Source organism: Cucurbita moschata, unplaced genomic scaffold (assembly GCF_002738365.1).
Source record: "Cucurbita moschata cultivar Rifu unplaced genomic scaffold, Cmos_1.0 Cmo_Scf00018, whole genome shotgun sequence".
Classification (NCBI taxonomy): Eukaryota; Viridiplantae; Streptophyta; class Magnoliopsida; order Cucurbitales; family Cucurbitaceae; genus Cucurbita; species Cucurbita moschata.
In genome coordinates, this window is record NW_019268534.1 from 895,474 (window position 1) to 915,943 (window position 20,470).

Here is a 20,470-nt window from a genome sequence, read left to right on the forward strand (position 1 = left end):
CAGGCCTTGCTTTCAGAATCACTTTAATTCTGTGTTGTGCATGAACTTCATCTCTTATCTCCCTAATTCCTTCTGATTGTTTATCAATTGACTGATCTTCGACTGAGTTGTTTGCAGCAACCTCACTGCAGAAGGGAAACAGGAGTTTTTGTTGCCTCTCTGGTGTCTCAGTGTGGGGCTTTTGCGCTTGGCTTGGCTTAAGTCATAACTATGAATGTATTGTCATAACTCTCATTTAGTTCATAACCTTTAATGGCTCATATTCTTATTTATTTTGGTTCATAACTCTCTTTTAATTCATATTCCTTTTAGTTCATATTCTTATTTATTTGGTTCAGGTATGAGAATTAGTATTGTTATGCTTATATAAAGGCTTATCTAGCCTTGTTTTGAGGCGTGGAATCAATGTCATTTTGTATTTGCCTAAAGGTAATTGGGACGAACTTTGTTGAGAGACTTTGTAGGGTAAGAGTTCAAGAGATACACTTATAAACACTTCAGTTATAGTGATTGGCTGCCACCCGTGAAGGAGGGGAATTTCTCTCTTCGAATCACATTAATCTTTGTCTCTTTGTTTAATTTTTATTTGTGGGTGAGTGAGTGCGATCAATCTTGCTTCTGCTTTTGTTACAACAATTGGGTATCATAAATTTTTGGTTGTGGCATTACGGTACAACAATTACAAGCCAGATCTCTTTCATTCCGAGACAGAAAACCAATCCCATTTCTGTGAAAACTGTATACTTTATTACACAAAGTTTCTGAAATATTATTACATTCTACAGAGGAACAATTTCCACATTTTGGACAACAGTGATTGCCTTCTATTACTGAATCATTCTACAACTATCATGAGGCTTTTGTTTTAGTATGGTATCTAAGGCTGTGATAATTTCCTTGTGAGTTTTGAAGATGTGCTTTCATTTTGTACAGTTCTTCTACGCTTTTGCAATATCAACTTTCAGTTCTATGTCCTGACGAAGCCATTAGGACCCCAACAGCCACCATGAACATTAACAACATGCTGATGAGCAAAGCATATGTTTTCTTCGACGATCTACGGTATTCTCCAAATAGAAGGATTCCCCAAAACGTGCTCACGAGTGGAAGCGCCTGAAACAACCATTAGAAATCCAAAAAACAATATAAATGACTTTTTCGAAGATATGTATCTCTTGGCTAGTTGAGCTAAATTCAGGTTGACAACAATATATTCACAGTTTCAACACGACACTACACTCACTTTATCACTTTACATTACAGGTTTAAGATGGATGAATGTTTTGAAAGGACTGAACCAAAAATCTTGAAAGTAAAGCATTTGGAGCAAAGAAGTGACCTGCACAGCATCTGCTGCTGCATAACCAGCAGCTTGACCACCCATAAATTGCAGACCATTGCCAAAGCCACACAAGAATCCAGCCAAGAAGGCCCATCCTCTACCATTCCAGTCATTCACATATGCCTTGAATGTTGTTTTTGGCGAGTTAAGTACAGGGCGGTAAAGGAAGACGACGTTGAGAACAATGGCTATGACGAAACAAGAGACCGAGAAGTAGAAGAACGCAGTGTAGACCGCCAAGTGCGGAACGCCATCCTTTAGAGTGTGCCATTGATCGTTTGTTGCCAAATTGAATGCAGGGGAGAAGAGAGAAAAGCAAACACCAGCAAAGAAAGTTATGAACAATCCAATTACTGTGCTCTTACCAAACACCTGCAAGTTTGAATTTGTATAATTTAGAACATGTTATTTGAATCACATTTATTTCCCTTTGTATCATTACATACCTTAATGGATCTTCTATTCTCAAGTTGAACAAGAAAATCTGCAGTCCCAGCTTTTGGCTTCAATGAAGAATAATCAGCACTTTCCAAGTCTGCTGATTCAACCATATAGATATCAAATTTATAACACAGGAAGCCACGAACTTCTATTGTTCATTACAGAAGGATGACTGAAAGGCTATCATGAAGCTCTAAATTAAAAGATTTACCCTGGCTTGACTTCGGAGGAACATCAGTTGTGCTGTCAAAAATGGATATTATCAAACAGATATGTATATGAATAGTCAAATCGATTAATATTTCTATTAAAAAACGAACAAATTATGTGTAACGACCTAAGCTCACTGCTAACAAATATTGTCCGCTTTGGCTCGTTACGTGTCACCGTTCGTCTCATGGTTTTAAGACATGTCTGTTAGGGAGGTTTCCACAACCTTATAAGAGGAATATTTTGTTCCTCTTTCCAACCGATGTGGGATCTCACACCCTTACAAGGAATGTTTTGTTCCCCTCTCCTATCGATATGGGATCTCACAATCCACCTCCCTAGGGAAGCCAACGTCCTTGCTGGCACACCGCTCAGTGTCGGGCGGAATGTTTTGTTCCCCTCTCCAACTGATGTGGGATCTCACAATCCACCCCCTTAGGGGCCTAGCGTCCTTGCTGGCACACCACTCAGTCTCTAGCTCTGATACCATTTATAATAGTCCAAGCCCACTGCTAACAAATATTGTCCGTTTTGGCTTGTTACGTATCGCCATCAGCTTCACGGTTTTAAAACGCGTCTGCTAGGGAGAGATTTCCACAACCTTATAAGGAATGTTTCGTTCCTCTCTCCAACCAACATGGGATCTCACAATCCAACCCTTTAGGAGCCCAACGTCCTCGTTGGCACACCACTCGGTGTCTAGCTCTAATACCATTCATAACAGCTCAAGCTCACCACTAGCAAATATTATCCATTCTGGCTCATTACATATCGCCATCAGCCTCACGGTTTCAAAACGCGTCCGCTAGAGAGAGGTTTCCACAACCATATAATGAATGTTCCATTCCGCTCTCCAACCAATATAGGATCTCACACTATATAAAATGAACAAGATCACAGGCTCAACAAAACTACGAAAACATACTTAGATCCTTTGTTCGTATCAACCGACAAAGTTTCGAGTTTTGCTTTGTTATCAGCTGCGTTGGATGAGTGAACAGCAGAGCCAAGACAAACAGCAATCAAAAAGCAAGCAACACCAGGGAAAAGTATCTGAGCTTTATTGATTTTGTCATCAAGAAAGTAGTTCAATGTTGTACCTATTACAAGAAGCAGTGTACATATTGTTTAGTACCATATTCAACACTGATGGATTAGATTCATTCATTTGAAAGATATATAAAGAGAAATGGACCTATAACAACTGTTATACTTGAAGTGATCACTTCTGTCACTGACAAACCAACAAAAGCCCAAGCATACTGAGTTGAAAGATTTCCAAGGCTTAGAACAATACCACCTGCCATAGCAAACATGACAGAACTCCAATTATCCTGCATATAACAAAGTTTTAAACATTATAAACCTATTAAGGTCCCTAAACGTTCAAGTTCGTTCATTTCGGTCCTTAAATAACTTGAAATCGTGCTCTTATTAGCGGTATACATACTCGAAACTATGTCATTAATAGGGTCAAAATACTATGGGATGAAAGGTTTAAGGGTAAAGAAATTAACCTGAGAAAGCTGTTGAATAAAATTTGGATGATCATTAGAGCTGTTTCCAATCTCACCAAAGGTTAAGGCGATGATTACAGCAGCTAATAAGTTGGTTATGGAGTAATCAAGATATGTGTGCTGAGGAAGGCGCCCTCGTCGTTCAAGGAGAGTCAAAAGTGCAGGCCATGTTCCCAAGAACAAGAGTGCTAACACCATACATGCTATAGCACCTTCTTTACTCTCCACCACATACATCTTTTTCACCTCCAAATGAATCCTGCACATAATCAATCACGGATCGTTATAATCTCAATCTAAGTATAACATCAACGAGTTTTTGTGTTATAACTTTCACCTAAAAGTTAAAGATAGTTAAATGACAACGTGAGTATAGGTCGATGAGGCGTCGTAGTTTTGAGACACAAGGGAGGATTCTAAATTACCACACGACCGCTCAAGCCCACCTCTTTAGGCTTTTTCTTCTGGAGTTTCCCTCAAGATTTTTAAACGCGTCTGTTTGGGGAGAGGTTTCCACACCTTTATAAGGAATGTTTCGTTCTCCTCTCCAACTGATGTGAGATCTCAAAATCCACCCCCTTGGGGGCCAACATCCTCGTTAGCACATTGCCCGATGTCTGGTTCTGATACCATTTGTAACAGCTCAAGCCCACCGCTAGCAAATATTGTCCTCTTTGGGCTTTTTCTTCTGTGGTTCCCCTCAAGGTTTTTAAACGTGTCTATTAGGAAGAGGTTTTCACACCCTTATAAGGAATGTTTCGTTCCCCTCTCCAACTGATGTGGGTCTTACAATCCACCCCTCTTGGGGGCCTAATGTCCTCACTAGCACATCGTCCGGTGTCTGGTTCTGATACCATTTGTAACAGTCCAAGCCCACCGTTAGTAGAATTGTCTCTTTGGGTTTTTCCTTCTAGGGCCCCTTAAGGTTTTTAAACGCGTATGTTAGGGAGAGGTTTTCACACCCTTATAAGGAATGTTTTGTTCCCCTTCCCAACTGATGTGGGATTTCACAATCCACCCCCTTGGGGCCCAACATCCTCGCTGACACATCGTCCGGTGTCTGGCTCTGATACCATTTTTAACTATCCAAGCCCACCACCAACAAACATTGTCCTCTTTGAACTTTTCTTTCTGGGCTTCCCCTCAAGGTTTTAAAACGCGTCTATTAGGGAGAGGTTTCCACACCTTCATAAGGAATGTTTTGTTCCCCTCTCCAACCGATGTGGGATCTCACAATCCACCCCCCTTGGGGGCCAACGTCCTCATTGGCACATCGCCCGGTCTCTGGCTCTGATACCATTTGTGACAACCCAAGCCCACCGCTAGCAAATATTGTCCGCTTTGGCCCGTTACATATTGCCGTCAGCTTCACAGCTTTAAAATACATCTACTAGGGAGAGGTTTCCACAACCTTATAAGCAATGTTTCGTTCCCCTCTCCAACCGACATGAAATCTCACACTACACTATAGGAAATTCAGGAGTGGACTAGTTGATTGACTAGACAAACTAAAACTTTTTTCAATATCAATCACTTCCTCCAAGAAAAAAAAACAGCAAAAGTTAAAGAAGAAGCAAGGTTCACAAAACGTTGGAAAGTCTTACTCCTTGTTCATCAAGTTCTATCAAAGTAAATCCAATCCTACTGAAAAAAAGAGTCTGATCATGACTTACGCTAGCTATAATCTTAACACATACAACTCGAACAACTCGAACGTCGTTCTCAACTTCAAATCTCTACTTTGATATACTTTCAAACTCAAAAAACAAATAACCCAAATAACAATCCGTGCATAACTCAAGTATTTAAAAGATAATCTCGACCAAAAGTCAGAAGTTCAAATCCGTACAACTAAACAAACAAAACAAAACAAGTTACGATTACCGGTCGAATCATAACTCGAACAAGCAAGATGGTAGCAAGAAAACAAATCAAGATCAAGCCAAAATTCCAAGTTGAAGATCACAGTTCAGAAACAGAGAAACACTGAATCTCTCACACTAAAAAAATGGGTAAGAAACGAACCAATCGATGGGAGAGAAGTAAAGGGCAAAATGTATAGAGGACGCCAGTAAGGTAGGGAGATGATTATGAATCGCCGTTGGGAATGGAAGTCCACGCACATGCCTACAAATTGGTATCTAAAAGGATGATTCTATTGATATCAGTGTTTGCAGGTTACACACAATCGTCAACGATTCCGTTCCCATTTAATTTAAAGTGCAATAAAGTAAGCCATTTAGCTATCTAACACACGACTCCGATACGATAAGCACTCGTCGTTTTACGGGCTTCATATTGTTTAAGATATGATTTTTCTCATCATGAATTTAAAATTTTAAAAACTATACTTTTTTTCTTAAAACAGTATGAGATCACAGATCGGTTAGATACGAAACATTTTGTACATGAGTGGAAATCTCTGACACAATATCTATCGCACTCAAAAGTATAAATAGATCTGAAAATATTATTAAAAGTAAACAATACAGAAAAAATAGAATTGAGATAGAAGGTTCAATAGTTAAATACGATACAAGTCACCCACTAATACCAATAAGTAATAAAATATAAACTAACTAAATCTTGAGAATAAAATAAAATATACTACTAATTAAATCATAAAAGAAATATTAAATATATTCTATAACTAATATATTATTCAAATATTAACCGATTGTGAATATTTCCCGTATATTTCATGAATAATTAAAATTAGCAATAAGTTGTACTAAATTGTGAGAATTTCACCTTAGTAGACACGATAATTAATTCAAACTAGCAATAAGTTACACTAAATTTTGACAATCTCTCCTTAATAGACACATTTTAAAATTGTGAGAATGACGAGAATTCGAGTCAATGATTGACCGGTTAATTGTAAGAAATGGGTAAGATTGTTAATTTTAATATTATTATTAAAATTTTAAATAATAATATAAAATAAATTTTTAAGAAAATAATGAGAGGGGTAAAAGAGTAAAAAGACAATGTAATATAAAATATTTAATTAAAATTCAAAATTTGTCGGCTTGACATCTCAGGTAACTTTTCGTAATACCTAATTTACCCTCGCGCAATACGTTTATATTACTTCTCTCTCCTGCCTATTAAAAAATTCGGTTCTCTCTCATTAATTCCTCGCCGGAAATCTGAAGAAAGTTGCAGGTGGCGGAGATCTGCCATGGACGGCGGTAGGTTTCAGGACTGGAGCGACGGCGGGAGGGGAGAGGGAAGAGAGAGAAACGACTAAATGAGAGAGAAAATAATACATAATTCATCACCTGACTGACCTGAGCTTGGAGGCAATGAAATAGAGAAGACTAGATTTTGCAATGGAGAGTGCTATCACGTTTTGCTCAATTCAAGCTTCATTGCATGTGGTGAACACCTTTATTTATAGGTGTTGGAAGAAGATTCTAGAGACGACGTAAGTGTCGGATAAACCTTTTAAGAATGTCACAACTGTCACGGTCGTACATTTTCAACCGTGCAGCGTTATGATCTTGACACGCTCACGATAAGTCTTAAGGAGAATTCAAATCCTATTCATATTTTTCGCTTGACTTTGTGGCTTCATTAGACCATCAATGAGGTTTGCCTTCGTCAACCGAACACAGCTCGTGCAGAATCCAAGCTTGTTCGGCTACACACGTCGTTCGTGCGTGCATGTTCAATCGTGTACGACACAGATTGTCGTCTTAGCTCCCAACAACATGATTCGTGCATCGTGATGTCATCCTACGTCTCGGTACACATCATGCATCTAGGCTTGTTCAGACACATTTGTTGGGAACTGACCTATGTGTCGATTATCTCACTGGGACATCCCGAACATCCATCCATCTGAGTTCACTCAAGCATCAGACTCTCCCATGTCCATACTAAACTATTTACAACAGACGCTGTTCCAGCTAGCAGGAGTATAATCCAACCTTTGACCCATGGGCTAAGACGCAATACCAACACACCTATACTGTCCAGACCCTTTTCAAAAGAAGACAATCCGAGACCACTCATCTAATAATCTTCACCTACGCTATAATACACGCATGTGCCACAGAATAGCTCGTTTAGACCATAAAGTCCAAGAATAGTGGAGAGCCAACAATTTAAAGAGTAATACATATTGTTACAATGCATGTCGTAGTTAAATTAGACGTACACATTTAATTGAGTCATAATTATGTATTTATTTACTTCGAGATTTTGTCAATCCCGACACATGGTAGACTTTTGACTTATAAGTTGACTCATAGACGGTTAAGTTGGGGCCCACTTTCATCTTCATCCGTACATTTAAGGGACTTTTGACATTCAGTTTATTTGGATAAATCTAATAACAATACAATGAATTTGTTATTTATTTATTTATTTTAAGATAAATGAAAAATAACCAACCACGCGCTCATACCAATTCCGTAATTTGATCCAACTCCAAGGGTATTATCGTACTTTCGACTTCCTCGGTCCCATCGACGCCGTCACACCAAAGAAGAAACTGACCGAAATCGAGAGGGTGGGAGAAAGGAGAAAAACTTTCCTCTGCAATCTAGAGAGAGAAAATTATTGAACCTCCATTTTCTCTATCCTTTATCTCTCTCTCTCTCAGATATGTTGAAGGTTCCTTGCAATGTGACTGACCAAATCCATGTCCTCTCCCAATGTAGATTCCTTCCACCATCTGCACCACTGTTCTCCTCCTTCCGCCGGCGAAACGCTGCCACTCGGTGTGCGTCGTTGACCAGACCTCCGGTTGTGGCCGCACTTGTCTCCGATAAAGGTGAACCTTGTGTTCAGAGTGGTTCTGGAAGCTTGGCGGACCGCCTTCGCCTTGGAACCTTGGTTGAAGACGGATTGTCTTATAAGGAGAAATTTATTGTGCGGTGTTACGAGGTTGGAATCAACAAGACCGCCACTGTTGAAACTATTGCTAATCTCTTGCAGGTAGTTCCTCTCGTTCTTGTTTCCGATTCTTGCTGCATTATTTGAATTTGATTCGTTCGCGCCTGATTTCCTTTTTTCTGGCATTCTCTGGATGTGTCACATGTTACTGAAAATTCAATTCGATCATCTATTATTAGCTTTAATTGCTTCATTGTTTTTTGGAATTTTTCATTCACCCTTTCAGGAAGCAATATCCGTAAATTTCGATGGCTTTCTGGTCCTGCATGTTTAATTGTTTTAACTTTTTGCCATTTGGTTCTGTAGCTTTCTCTTCTTGATTCCTTTCCGTATTAATTTTGGCTTGTCATGGATGCACGTGTTCTTTTCTTTCAGCAACGGAAACTGACAAAATCCTCTTAATCTCTTCCTTTTGTATGCCTATGGGCCTTACTTAATTAGTTCTTTGGAATTATTTTCTTTCTTGCATTCTTACTCAGAATGTTTACTTATGGCATTAAGTTTGATGATAGTTCTTCAAACATCCCACTTGTATATTTACAGAGTTTGCCTTTGATGAATTCTTCATGCAGGAGGTTGGTTGCAACCATGCTCAGGGTGTTGGGTTTTCCACAGATGGTTTCGCCACAACCCCCACCATGAGGAAATTACATCTCATATGGGTAACCGCACGCATGCACATTGAAATTTACAAATATCCAGCGTGGTGAGTCCCTTCTTCCGCTGTCATTTTGAATTTTGATCCAAATTCTGCTTCTTTTGAATTTCCCATGTTTTCTTGTACTAATTTACATATTGTCATTTGACGTAGGGGTGATGTGGTTGAAATTGAGACATGGTGTCAAGGGGAAGGGAGAATCGGAACTAGACGTGATTGGATACTTAAAGATTATGCCACTGGTCAAGTTATAGGAAGAGCAACAAGGTGCATAATTGGCTATTGTTCTATTATTAATTTCTTTTGAAATTTTGAAAGTAAGAAACTGCAGGAGTTACGAATACCTTCTCATTCCAAGATCAGTTATACATACTATAATATGCATGAACTGATATCCTATCTGTTCTTGGGATTATTTGTTCTTTGAACTGTTACTTTCTTGAACTTTACAAGGTTGTTTTATTGAAATTACAATTTGTTGCATACCTAAAAATTCTGGTTCGTGTTCGTAGTCTTTCAGGATGAATATGTGCGACTGGAAATTGAAAGTACTCTATGTTGTTCTTTTTACTGTTTTAGAAATAAAATTGCATGTCAATTGCTGATGGAGTGTTCTAACCTTATACCATCCTCGCAAATTTGGAAAGATATGTACCAAATGGTAACGGCTTGGTTCAGATTCCACGGTCTAGATATGAACACTTTACAAGCCTTGATGTTTATCGTTTTGGTTGTACTTCTTGTCCAAGTTTCTAATAGTTATCTTTGATTGAAATCAGACTACATGTTTATCATAAAGGAGTCATAAACTCTGCCTAACTCATAAATCGGTCAAAGTAGAGATGGTATTAGTCCAATAATAAATGCTCTTCTAATTCGGAATTCTCAATGGTGTTTAACATAAATCTACCGATGGAGAAAAGGTTGATGCTTTTAACCCACTAGTCACACCTAGAAGTAAAGGGCTATTAACCACTTAAAATATGTGTTTTCAGATACAAGGTCGGCCTGAACTAGATTTTTAATTTTTGGGTCAGCTAATTTCTGGTTTGGTAAAACATTGTCCAAATCAAGGTACCACAGTCAAAATCAGTTCTTATACTTTGTAAATAAAACTTAGGATATTTCGATTTAGTTCAGTGCTTATAGTTGTTTAGTCACGTTATCATAGCTGTTGGAAGTGATCCACTTGAGGAAAGATGAAAGAATGATAGAATTCCACAAAAGGTACCTTCTAGCTCTTCACTGCTATTGAGAGATGCCAAATTTGGTCTTGACCATGAACCATAGTTATCATCAGTGATAAAGCAAGTTTTACCATTATTGACGCACAGTTGTCTGGTTCTTGTGGTTGCCCCACCCCAATAAAAATTTTCTGTCTGATAATGGGTTGCATGGTGCATCATCCAGAAGGATGGAAAGGGCTTGTTACGAATAATCATGGCATATTAACACATGTATCGTTTTTATGTCACTTATCCCATTCTGCTTATCCTCAAGAGAGTGAAACTATCCTCATTCTTGTGTTCTATTTTTTTTTTATTCTTAATTTCATTTTGCATTACATCTCATTGTTTGTATTCTACCTGATGACTTGCTTATTAATGTTTTTAGTAAGTGGGTGATGATGAACCAAGACACTAGACGACTCCAGAAAGTCAGCGATGATGTTCGTGATGAATATTTGGTTCATTGTCCAAGAGATCTCAGGTAGGTGCCTTTTCTCCTTGGTGATCTAAATTTTGAATAGCCATTGTCGACAGTACTGTCGTTCAGGAAAAAAAAATCTATGGAAGTCTTAATTTGCAACATGACATGGTTAGGTTAATTTGGAATTGGTTTTCTGGAGTTATATGCATGTTAGCATAATACAAATTACTGTTTGTTAACCTAAAATTATTGAACTTTTCTTTGTTTGTAAAGCCGTGATTATTCGTGAGGCATTCTGCAAAAAGAACCTTTGTAAAGAAAATCGCTGATATGGCAATAGGCTTTCTATTCCTTTTTGTCCAGGCTAGCATTCCCGGAGGAGAATAATAGTAGCTTGAAGAAAATTCCAAAACTTGAAGACCCTGGTCACTATTCCAGACTTGGACTAATGGTAAGAGTTAAGAACATTAGGTCCAAACTTTTCCAATTCTTCCAGATTGTGAACGTGCTTTTTATTTCAGCCTAGGAGGGCAGATTTGGACATGAATCAGCATGTCAATAACGTCACCTACATTGGATGGGTTCTGGAGGTTAGTATACTTGTTCCTATTTTCTCAAAAAAAATTCTTTTATGCTGCAATGCAAAAATGGTCCCAAAAAATTCCGACCCTTTTCTTTAGAATTCCCTAAATACTATACTGGTCAGGAGTAATGGTCTTTTTTTGTTTTTTTCTTGTACTTGTTTTCTTTATTTTTTTAATGGTGATACAACATAAGGTTACACGGTCCTTGTTAGGAAAAAATCTATTTTTAATTTTCATAATTATTTCTGTCAGGAGAATGCTAACATTCGAGTTTACACTGTTTGGTTTAATATTGCCATTTTGTTGAAATGAAAATGAAATGGCTACGAAGCATGGACATGAACATGCATCATAGATATGATGACATAGAAACGACCACATTTCAATTTCATAAAAAGTTGGACAGGGAGACATTCAATCTTTTATTAAAATGTGTCGGATGTCGGTTCAAGTACATCTGTGTTCGGTTGGTGTCCAAGCTTTTGTCTGTGTAAGGCGCATGTCGGTGAAGCTTGTCTATGTCGGACACTGACACTACAAGAGTGACCCTGCCTTCTAGATAAGTAGAGAGGAAGATGTGGGGAGGATGCCATCCTCCAAAGTTAGGGGAGGATTTCTCAGTTTGATTTGGAAAATAGAAGAAATGAAAAGTAGTAGTAGGAAGAAGAAAGCAGAATGAAAAGTGAAGGGATATTGTGAATGTAATGGCACCAAATAGTTTTATTAACATCATTGGATCGCCTTTGTTTGATAAAAATGACATAGAATAAAGGAAAAGGAAGCGGTTAGGCATGCTGATGAAGCTCACTCTTGTTCAGTTTGGATGGTCACTTTAAAGTCACCTTCAGGATAGTGATTTCAAGTTGATTATATCCCATGCGATTCCATCATAACTATAACATAATCATGATATATGATGGATCTATGACAGAGTATGCCTCAAGAAACCATCAATAGCCATGAACTTCAGACAATTACATTAGACTATAGACGAGAATGCCAACAAGACGATCTCGTGGATTCCCTTACAAGTGTGGAGGAAGTCGAGAATGGTGGCAATGAAGCAGTTTCAGAGCTCAATGGATCAAATGGCTACATTTCCAGTGACAAACAAGATAGCCGTCAATTTTTGCATCTACTAAGGTTGTCCAGTGATGGACTTGAAATCAACCGAGGACGCACTGTGTGGAGGAAGAAACAACAGAGATGAGGGTAATAGGTCTGTGATCGATATTATGTGATAAGTTTAGCTTTCTTTTGTGTCCACTTTTATCACTTTCCTCCTTTCAAATTTTGTTTTTGTTTCTGTCAAACTGTTGGTTGTAGAACTATGAAGTGTGGAGTCTAGAATCAGTCTAATAGAGTCAGCAAGTTGAATGTATGTACTATGAACAGGATATAATCATCTTCCCCTTGACATGTCTGATTTGTGTTGTGATGTAAAATTTGTTAGCAGGCAATAAGAACCAAGAATGGATTCTTTCTGATTTTTTTCTTTTTCCTTTTTAATGTGGTTGTTTTTTAATAATGGATGTAGATTCAAAATTTTGTTTCTCTTAATATCTATCCATAGGAAAATTTAAAATTACATCGATTTCGACTCTAAATTTTTAGAGGAAGTCGATTGACTTTTAGTTTTCCACTCTATTAACTTAAATAGTATAAAAATTAGAACTGGAACGACCCAGATTCACCGCTAGCAGATATTATCTTCTTTGGACTTTTCCTTTCGAGCTTCCTCTCAAGAATTTAAAATGCGTCTGCTAGATGAAGGTTTCCACACCTTTATAAATGGTGATTTGTTCTCCTCCCCAACTAATGTGGGACATCACTCACAATCCACCCACTTTCGGGGCCAGCAAGCACACCCTTATAAAGGGTGGTTTGTTCTCCTTCCCAACCAATGTGGGACATCACAATCTACCCCCCTTCGGGGTCAGCGTCCTCGCTGGCACTCTTTCCTTCCTCTAATCGACGTGGGACCACCCCCAAATCCACCCCCCTTTAGGGCCCAACGTCCTTATTGGCACACCGCCTCGTGTCTACCCCCCTTCGAGAAACAGCGAGAAGGCTGCCACATCGTCCGATATCTGGCTTTGATACCATTTGTAACGACCCAAATCCACCGCTAACAGATATTGTCCTCTTTGGCTTTTCCCTTCCGGACTTCTCCTCAAGGCTTTAAAATGCATCTGCTAGGAGAAGGTTTCTACACCCTTATAAATAGTGGTTTGTTTTCCTCCCCGACCAATGTGGGACATCACAAGAACCTCATGCCATACTGCCATGAACAGATATTTCAAAAATACATTGATGCCATACTGCCATGAACAGATATTTCAAAAATACATTGAAGTTTCAAGGGAAACAATGAATCATAACATCATCTAAAATTAGTACAAATAATTTATATTCAATAGTCTAGTGAAAGATGAAGTTACATGAAAGCTCTAAGAAAAAGGACAAGAAAACACTTCCAGATAATGTTATACTTGAACATAACAAGTAACTAATCAATGGGATTTTAAGGAAATTAAATCATCATCACTACAACTGATGCTATAATGAAACTGGTAAGTAGGCACATCAGTTATTGAAATCTTCACAGATATGCCATAGAAATGGAGGAAAAAGAAGAAACTTACTAGAGCTTCTGAGTCAATCTGACCATGAAAGAGTTGACTGAAGTTTTTTCAAGAAGAATCCATGAAGATTCAAACATCTCGTGGAAAAACTCTCCGCCAATTTCCTCCGCCGCATTCCGGAATGCTCTCCCAAATGCATTGCCTTGAGATGCCCCCAGCCTCGGCTTCCCACAAACTCCAACGATCAATACTTTGTTGGGCTCTTGAGATATGCAAGCACATAGCAAAGGCTTCATTCTGGCTCCTTTCTCTCGCAATGCATCCATTATAAAGTAGCAGAACTTCGTGAGTGCTTGAGGATATCCCAACAATTTGGTGTCTACGGAATCTTCAAGCTTCACCCAACGAAATTTCCTACCACTTCTTATGCAACCACTCTTTGTAATTGCAGAGCTCCCCTGTCTAAGAATTGATCTCTGGACCTTGATTGCCTGCTGCATTCCATCTTTGAGCTTGTCAAGATTGCCCAATGATAATGCATCATAAGCTACTCCGAACTGTTTGGAAGCACTAGTGCCATCCGATTTGACAAAGGACTCGAGCAATGCAGTGACCCCATATACTACATCTGCTGCTGACACTTTTGAGCTATAACCATGTAACCTCAAGAAACTTCTGTAGTAGAAATCCGTTAGGCCGTATTCGGGAAGGTATCGCTCGAATTCGTCTTTCATCTTTCGTTTCACTTCGATATTCATGTATTGGAACTTTTGTTGGCAATCCACAAGTGCAAACCCCATACGTGCTAGAAGCAATTTGAGCTTCTTCATTCCATTGTCACTCCATGTCTTTAACTTGGTTGCAATGTATGAAGAACAAAGCATTGAATCAAACAAATTCCACTCCTGTAAGAGCATTAGTCTGGGTTCATCATCATAAGTGATTCTAGATGCATCAGGGGCTCGGATCTTGGTGCCATCTTTAAGAGTAACTGAGTTAACAGCATTCAAGTTTCCTGAACTGTTTATGTGTTGTTCTAGCTCCATAACCCCAGCTTGGTACCTCTCCTCCGTCAATCTTTCATGAACAAACTGATCTGTTAAAGACACACAAGCCAGCCACAGTAATTCATTCGTGTTCTTCCTCAACGAATGAGATAGGTCATACATCAAACACCCTGAAGGCCTACCATGGAAGGTACCCATTTGATAGTATCCCCGTTTCAATTTCCTAAATATCTGAACAGGGTCATCCTCATTTTCCTTTTCAACCCTTCTCCTTTTCCTTGATCCACGTCTCTCTTCGTCGTCGCTTTCGCTATCATTGTCGTCGTCACTATCCAATTCCTCATCAATCTCATCATCGCTGTTCAAATCGCTCGCACTCGCCAAAGCAGAAACGTCAAAATCATAAGCCAAATCAGCCTGGAGCTCGTCGTCTTTCGTATAAAGCACAACCACTTGTTCATTCTGATCACTTAGATTGTGAAGATGAATTGGGCGATGACTATCAACAACAAACACACGAGCAGCCGGACCTAAACTCAAAACCTTCCGAAGATCTCGATGACAACCCCAATTAATCAAAAGGATCGAAATGGGATCAGCAGACGAGGAAGTCAAACTAGGACCAGCATATTTATGAATTTCTTGAAAAGAAGACACGGGATAACAAGCGTAGCGAACCGAATCGGATTCAAGAACTTGAAAAATAATTTTCAAGGCACAGAGAGAATCTACATCAGAAGTGGATGGAAAAATAAGTAGAGGAGACAAAGAAGAAGCCGCCACAGATTCACGAAGCTTAGTATAAAACGATTCAACTCGTTGTTCCCTCACCATAATCCCTTCAATCGAACATCCAGAAACAAACACAAAACAAAATTCCACCGCAGAACTTCAAAAATCCAGATAAAAATTTCAAATTCGGATCAAATACTAACCGAATTAGCTTCTTGAATCCGCCTAGAATCAATACAGCACCAAATAGAAAGAAGAAAAAGCTACAATCCTCGAATTCTCGAGCAGAAGGGAAAAGATTGGAAGATGAATTTGAAATACCTGAACGTGTAAAAGAGAAAAAGAGACGGCTTTCGGTTCTGTATGCGATAAGATCTGAGAGAGAGAGAGAGAGAAGAGAGGGAAATCGAAGATTGTGAGAACAAAATGGTTCGAAAGTTTCAAAAGATTGAGATTTTGGATTTCGCTTTGTAAATGAAATTTCTTTCAAATTTTTTGAAACTACCGCGAAATTTTGGCGCTCAAAGGGTAATATTACTCTACATTCGTTCTCATTTTAAGAATTGGCAGTTCTCAACGGCCGTTGATGTGTGTGGATGTTTTGGACGGTGGCGATGGGATCTAATCCTTGTCAAGTTTGAAGCCCCTTGGTATGCTAATAAATAATAAATATTGTAAAATTATTTTTTTAATTAAGCATTTAAATATATTTGAAAAGAAATATTCAATAAAAATACATTTGAAAATAAAATATATTTATAATCCTAATATTTTTGAGGGAAGTGTAATTGATATATAATTCTTCCAAGTCAAATTTATTGTATTAAAAATAATTAATTATCTATTTTATAATTTATAATATATATGTGATTTATGATATAAAATAGTATATTTTGGTTGATTTATTAAATTTATTATAGTTTGAACTAAAATTTATTTCTTTCTCGTATCGGCTAACATTTGGGTGCTAATATAAACTCGACATGAATCCGTTAGAGCAACAACAAAACAAAAGTGTCTCAAATCAACGCCCTAACGACCTTACAAATGAATCACAAAAAATTTTACTTCATCACAAATCAAGAAGCGAACGACTCTTTGCACATTCTCGTAAATCGTTTTAGAATGCTTTCGGCTTATCCTAAAAGCATATTTATATTGTTTCCAAATAAGAAAATTACCCGGGACTGTAACTATGGCAAGACATAAGAGAATTACACGATTTTTTTTTATAAAAAAAACAAAAAGTAATTTTAGAAGTAAATAAGTATTTCTTCCAAAATAAATTGAATAATAATAATGAAAATAGAGGATAATAAGAACAACGCCAAGAAACTTATTTTCTTCTTAGACATGGGAAGCACCCTCCCTGCAAATATATTATAAAAATTAAAATTAAAATAAGAAATAATAATAAAGAATTTCATTTTCTCATAATATATAATTTAATATTTAATTATACCATTTATAATTTATAATTTATAATTTATTTAATAAGAATGAAAAGAAAGGGAGCTGAATTACCTTGGCGCTGTCGTCGGGTCTTCGGTTATGAACGTTGTTGTACGGCGAAGAAGAATGCGGCGGCGGCGGGGTTCCCGGCCCCATCTTCTCCTCCCTGACTTTACCAAAAATGTGGGTAAAACCGTCGGCCGACGCCGGATTGTTCACATCCCACGATCCAAACTTCGGCACCGCCGTCCCTTCCGGCTGCACCACCAAAATGTACCATTTCAAAATGCAACGCCAAAGGAAGAAAGATTTAAAATTTATTTGTGGGTTCTGTTTTGATTGGTGAATAATCGAACAAGGAAGTTAAAAAAGGCAAAAAGCTTACAGCATCCGGCTTCATTCTGGTCTTCCCACGGTTGCCATGGCCGCCGTCGAAGCCCTTGCCCTCCACCACGGGGCTCTCTCTTCCCGATGGCTTTGCGTGGCGGTGGAGGGGAGAGCGGTCGATGCTATACTCTGAGCCACTCTGTTTTCGGCTGGGATTTTCACGGTGGCCAGGGGAGTTGGCGTAGGGGTGATAACCGTCGTCTTCGCGGCTCTGTTTCTTCTCGTGGGTGGTGGGTTTTGGTGCCGGAATGTTGGGTTTAACCGGAGGAGCTTCATGGGAGTTGTCGGCGAACATCTCTGGATATTCCTCAGGATCGTTTGGGTTTCTGATTGGTCCGCCGCCTCTGCCCTTTCTGGCCTTGTCGAAGAACACTGTGTATGGAACATTCCCTTCGTTTTCCCAATTTCCAAAAGCTGGTACGTGTGATCGTTGCTGTCCCAACAAAACCCATTTTTCAAAACAAAATTTGATTGAATTGTGAATCATTCGAAAATTGTTTGGAGGGAATTTCACATTCGCTAATTTAGATGATTTAGATGATGATCATAAATTTATAAGCAAAGAATACATAGATACAGGTTATTTTGGAGAAACCAAAAACAAAATCACGAAAGCTTATGCTTAAAGTGGACAATACGTTCAGTCATGTAAATTATGGTTCCTAACATTGTATCGAGTCATACTTTTAACTTAGCCATGTAAATAAAATCCTCAAATATCAAACAAAAAAGTTGTGAGTCTCTAATGTGTAGTAAAAAACCTGACTCAAGTGTCAAACAAAAGGTTTACTTTGTTCAAGGGCCTCTAAAAAAATGAGTTGAGTCTCAATTAAGCAGAGGTTGTTCAAGGGCTCTATAGGTCTCAAAGGAGACTCTAACAAAAGGTGGGAAGGCTCTAAAGAAAGGAGTCCGGCCTCAACTAAGGGGATGCTATTTGAGGGCACTATAGGCCTCATGGGAGACTCTAACAAAGGGCGTGAGGACTCCAAAGAAAGGAATCGAGCCTCAACTAAGGAGAAGCTGTTCAAGGGCTCTATAGGCATCAGAGGAGATTCTATGATATACTTTTTCGAGGAGAGAATTGTCGGATGAGAATCTCACCGACTAATTTAGAGGATGATCATGAATTTATAAACAAAAACAAAAACCGTCGGAGCTTACGGTCAAAGTAAATAACACCATACCATTGTGTAGATTAGTAGACAACATCATGCTATTCTCGAGATTCATAACAAAAAGAACTAAAATCTTTAGACACTTACCTAAACAATTACTGCACTGAGTTAAAAAAAAAAAGTCAAAAAGGTTAAATCAAAGAACAGAGAAACCCCATCTTCAAACGATGGATTAAAACTGATCTACAGAACAAATTCAGTTTCAGATGTACCGTACAACAGCCGCTCAACAAAACAGTTAAAAACAACAAAATCCCAATTTTCTCTTAATTTTTCTCGGATTTTCTCAGCAACCAAACAGAAAGGAAAGTCAAAAGAACAGGAAGAACAAGGAAGAACAAGAAGATGATGAAAATAGAAGAACTCACCGCCATTGAAGAAGAACAGAGTGATGGGTCTGACGGGAAAGACAAAGATGAGGTTTTGGTTCGTTTTTGATCGTTGGATCAGAAAAATATCAGAGGCAACTTTAGAGAGAGAAATGGGTAGTTAGAGAGAGAGAGGGAGTTTATAGAGAGGGAGAGGTTGATCGGCCATGGACTGGCGGCATCGCTAGGCTTTGGGCTTTGACCATTCTTCTTTCCGTCCGTTGAAAAGTCTTTGTCCGACGTGGCTTTTACCTGGACCTCCGGTTTCATATTGCCACTTCCTGTTTTTACTACTTCCACGCCTTCCCTACGTTCACTCACTAATAATTTCTATTTCTAAAAATATTATCTTTTTTAATTATATTATTACTACTTTATACATTACTTTATTTCTAAATTTAATAATGAATAATTTGGAAAATCAATTAATTAAAACATAAACAATAAATATATAATTAAATAATAATAATAATAATATAAAAGGTTAGTTAACGGTAGATATGGAGAAGCTGACGGCTGAATGTTAGTTAACGGTGACCGTTGAAGGCGGCTGAAGAATAAATTCCCAATTGTCATATGGTTGAAAATTAAATGCTATTTTATCTTCTTTTTTTTTTTTTTAAATTAATTTTTTTCTCTATTATTATTTATTATTATTATTATTTGTGATGTGAACACGAAACCAAATTTGGCTCCATTCGCAAGGACAATGGCTCAAGACTTTTTTTTTTTTTATTATTTATTAATTTTAAAACTTGGTGCTTAACAGGCCAACCAAAGCTCATCTTATATATTATTAATAATTTTTATATATAAATAAGAACAATTTTAAAATAGGGTAAATTACATGAATTAGTCGTAATTATCATGACAGAGTGTTTAGTAATTATTGAATTAATTACATACAATTTAATTTTTTTGTCTACTGCGTTTGTGGCATGCGAGACAAATTTGAAGATAATAGAAACGTGAACACCTCAAATAAATGTCACTAAAGAGCTATTGTAGCTATGATTAGTGATATATATGGTTCAAAGTGTTGATGGATGATGGGCTAGTTCGGGAGCCAAATACATATGAATCAATCGGTTAAATATGTTTTACTTGGAGTAATTTTATGTTAGGTAACTTATTAGGAGCCTTCTTAGGATGCATGTGAATGAAGGCAATGATGCTGAAAGGATTTGTGTTAGTATATAGAGATAGTATTAGAGACAGAAGGTAACGTAATCATATGAGATGTAAAAGAATTTTGGGTCATCAAGCGTTGTAGAAGAATTTTGGGTCATCATGTGTCGAATTCGAATTTCAAATTTAGATCCAAATCTCGGACATAGAGAGTTAAATTATGTAAGTGCATAAGCTCACTAAATTTTACCTTTAAATAGAAATTTACATTATTTATTTATTTATGCATAGATAATTACAACTTGTGTTTCATTCAAAACCAACGTGAG

General features: G+C 37.9%; 4 protein-coding genes across 6 annotated transcripts; 1 reads left to right on the top strand and 3 right to left on the bottom strand.

Annotated features, from left to right (window-relative positions):
* Positions 1-695: 695 nt before the first annotated feature.
* On the bottom strand, positions 696-5,686 carry LOC111456536 (ureide permease 1-like). Of its 2 annotated transcripts, none has more exons than XM_023098443.1 (8): positions 5,536-5,686; positions 3,511-3,769; positions 3,189-3,327; positions 2,919-3,093; positions 1,995-2,026; positions 1,789-1,880; positions 1,340-1,714; positions 696-1,113 (listed from the first exon to the last, which is right to left on the bottom strand). In XM_023098443.1, the coding sequence occupies exons 2-8, from the start codon at positions 3,745-3,747 to the stop codon at positions 955-957; spliced, it is 1,209 nt and encodes a 402-aa protein (XP_022954211.1). In that variant the 5' UTR covers positions 3,748-3,769; positions 5,536-5,686; the 3' UTR covers positions 696-954. The 2 variants fall into 2 exon arrangements, with proteins under 2 accessions (XP_022954211.1, XP_022954212.1); XM_023098444.1 differs by having other exon boundaries at positions 1,789-1,877; positions 5,536-5,683.
* Positions 5,687-8,011: 2,325 nt separating this feature from the next.
* On the top strand, positions 8,012-12,794 carry LOC111456523 (oleoyl-acyl carrier protein thioesterase 2, chloroplastic-like). Of its 2 annotated transcripts, none has more exons than XM_023098417.1 (7): positions 8,012-8,457; positions 8,988-9,121; positions 9,227-9,340; positions 10,688-10,783; positions 11,087-11,174; positions 11,245-11,313; positions 12,239-12,794. In XM_023098417.1, exons 1-7 carry the CDS (start codon positions 8,125-8,127, stop codon positions 12,515-12,517), a joined length of 1,113 nt encoding a protein of 370 aa, XP_022954185.1. In that variant the 5' UTR covers positions 8,012-8,124; the 3' UTR covers positions 12,518-12,794. The 2 variants fall into 2 exon arrangements, with proteins under 2 accessions (XP_022954185.1, XP_022954186.1); XM_023098418.1 differs by lacking the exon at positions 12,239-12,794 and adding an exon at positions 11,395-11,875 and having other exon boundaries at positions 11,245-11,332.
* A 908-nt stretch (positions 12,795-13,702) lies between these two features.
* On the bottom strand, positions 13,703-16,053 carry LOC111455794 (cell division control protein 45 homolog). Its single transcript, XM_023097407.1, has one exon. It carries the CDS (start codon positions 15,731-15,733, stop codon positions 13,952-13,954), a length of 1,782 nt encoding a protein of 593 aa, XP_022953175.1. The 5' UTR covers positions 15,734-16,053; the 3' UTR covers positions 13,703-13,951.
* Positions 16,054-16,672: 619 nt separating this feature from the next.
* LOC111455855 (RPM1-interacting protein 4-like) lies at positions 16,673-19,165 on the bottom strand. Its single transcript, XM_023097482.1, has 4 exons — positions 19,014-19,165; positions 17,469-17,903; positions 17,156-17,341; positions 16,673-17,000 (listed from the first exon to the last, which is right to left on the bottom strand). The coding sequence occupies exons 1-4, from the start codon at positions 19,017-19,019 to the stop codon at positions 16,968-16,970; spliced, it is 660 nt and encodes a 219-aa protein (XP_022953250.1). The 5' UTR covers positions 19,020-19,165; the 3' UTR covers positions 16,673-16,967.
* Positions 19,166-20,470: the final 1,305 nt, after the last annotated feature.